This window comes from Sinocyclocheilus grahami, unplaced genomic scaffold (assembly GCF_001515645.1).
Source record: "Sinocyclocheilus grahami isolate Dianchi unplaced genomic scaffold, SAMN03320097.WGS_v1.1 scaffold6173.1, whole genome shotgun sequence".
In the NCBI taxonomy this organism is placed as follows: Eukaryota; Metazoa; Chordata; class Actinopteri; order Cypriniformes; family Cyprinidae; genus Sinocyclocheilus; species Sinocyclocheilus grahami.
In genome coordinates, this window is record NW_015510665.1 from 8,693 (window position 1) to 10,436 (window position 1,744).

Consider the following 1,744-nt stretch of genomic DNA (forward strand, 5'->3'; position numbering starts at 1 on the left):
GGGCCCCATTGAACTGAGGAGGGCTGCTGCTGGGGCCCATAGGGCCGTTACTGGGCAGGAACCAGCCACCAACTGTTGGAGGAAGACATGCGTGTTAAATGTGCTGTAAAACAATGTTTTAGTTGTTCGGGGAGTTTACTTACGTTGCGAGTATCCAGATTGCTGGTTGTCAGTGCTGTGGTCTGGGACATCCTTGTGATCACTTCTGTTGACGTGACAGCAAATAATGTCCAGTTGCAATAATGTTAATAAGTACATAATAAAATCTAAGTGAATGGCTTTTACAGAGAAATTATTTCTAGTGATTGTATTTTTTATTGTACCTTTCTTTGGCGTCCAGGAATGCTTTGGCGAATGGGTTGTGCTTGATCTTCAGAGCGGTGATCTGAAAATTAATAAGAGAAAAATGTTCTTCATGCAACATTTGAAAAGGCTGAGGATGCATCTCAGGCTTTATTCAACAAACACTCACCTCTTCATTCTGATAAGCCGTGACTGCAATAAACTGAGTGTCGGGAAAAGACTGGCTGCTGATCATTTTCTGGATCCCACCAACTTTCACTATGTGAATCCTGGGCTCGTATTTGTGCAAGGAGTTCAACATAATCTAAAAAAGAAGAAAAATAAAAAATAATAATTTCATAAGCTATCTACGGAATATAATTTCATATTTTAAATCATTAAATCAAACTACTAACACAAACTGTATACGTTTTTAATTATTTATTTCATGGTTGAGAACTAAAGAGTTTCATTACCTGTCCGCCTCCATTGAGTTTATTGGAGAGTTTGACTTTGCTGAAGGAGATGTGCGCTTTCATCCAGTGCGCGCCGAAGTTGGGTGAGTCTGGATGGATGTAGACGCAGCTCGGGCTCTGAGGCTCGGGTTTGCCGCCCGGCACCCATTCACCATTCACATATTTCCACCGATTATTATCGGCCGCTACAAAGTCCAGCAGGACCGAGTACATCGCGTTGGGGTCCAGACCGGTGACACTGGCTTTGAGCACGGGAAACATTCGCCTAGAAGATGAGACAAAGATTAGTCAAATACATCTGAACAGAATTCACATGCATGAACTCGACGGGAATAATTAACGTGACAAAACTAGACCGCTAATAAATGATCGCATCCACAGCGACTTAGCGATGACTGACTAAAGTCTATCAGAATTTCACTGACTCTCTTCATGATTTTTTAAAATGTGTTAGATTAGGAGCATTACTAATGCAAAAAAGCTACATTTGTTTTCTTTAATTAAAAGGAAGTGTTTTAGTGCATCTGTCGTCAAATCTCAATTTACCTTCCAGTCTTAGTGACTATCATTTCATTAGTGAGCTCTTTAAATTTGCTCCATAACTCCGCGTCTTCTAGGGCAAGTTTAATATCCCGCTCGAGCGCGTCGCCCTTCTCGCTGCCCTCCTGAAACTCGCTCTTCACGGCGCTCAGGAGGTGCTCCAGGCGCTGGTCGGGACTCGAGGAAGACATATTTCCGATCAGTTGAGATAAATCCGAGAGCACTAAATCCCGTGGGGCTGCGATGCTGTGACAGCGCGTCTCAATCTGCGCTTTTTTAACGCGCCCGGAGCCTTTTTAAAGGCCCGATACTGAGCTCCTGCTGTTACGGGGCGGGACCCGGAGGCGGGACCAGGCCCATCGCGCCCTAATAGCGCCCGATAATTTGTCGCCACAAAACGGAAAGTATTTTTGACTTACATAGAGGCCCATTACAAAGTGTTGAAT

The 1,744-nt window shown here is 43.9% G+C and overlaps 1 protein-coding gene across 1 annotated transcript; it reads right to left on the minus strand.

The window, feature by feature from the left end:
- Positions 1 to 4: 4 nt before the first annotated feature.
- Positions 5 to 1,509, minus strand: LOC107577477 (brachyury protein homolog A; the record flags this gene model as incomplete). Its single annotated transcript, XM_016263546.1, has 6 exons — positions 1,305 to 1,509; positions 759 to 1,023; positions 473 to 607; positions 324 to 385; positions 144 to 205; positions 5 to 72 (listed from the first exon to the last, which is right to left on the minus strand). Coding segments are annotated over exons 1-6 (777 nt in total), but the record flags the coding sequence as incomplete, so codon positions are not given.
- Between the last annotated feature and the right edge of the window lie 235 nt (positions 1,510 to 1,744).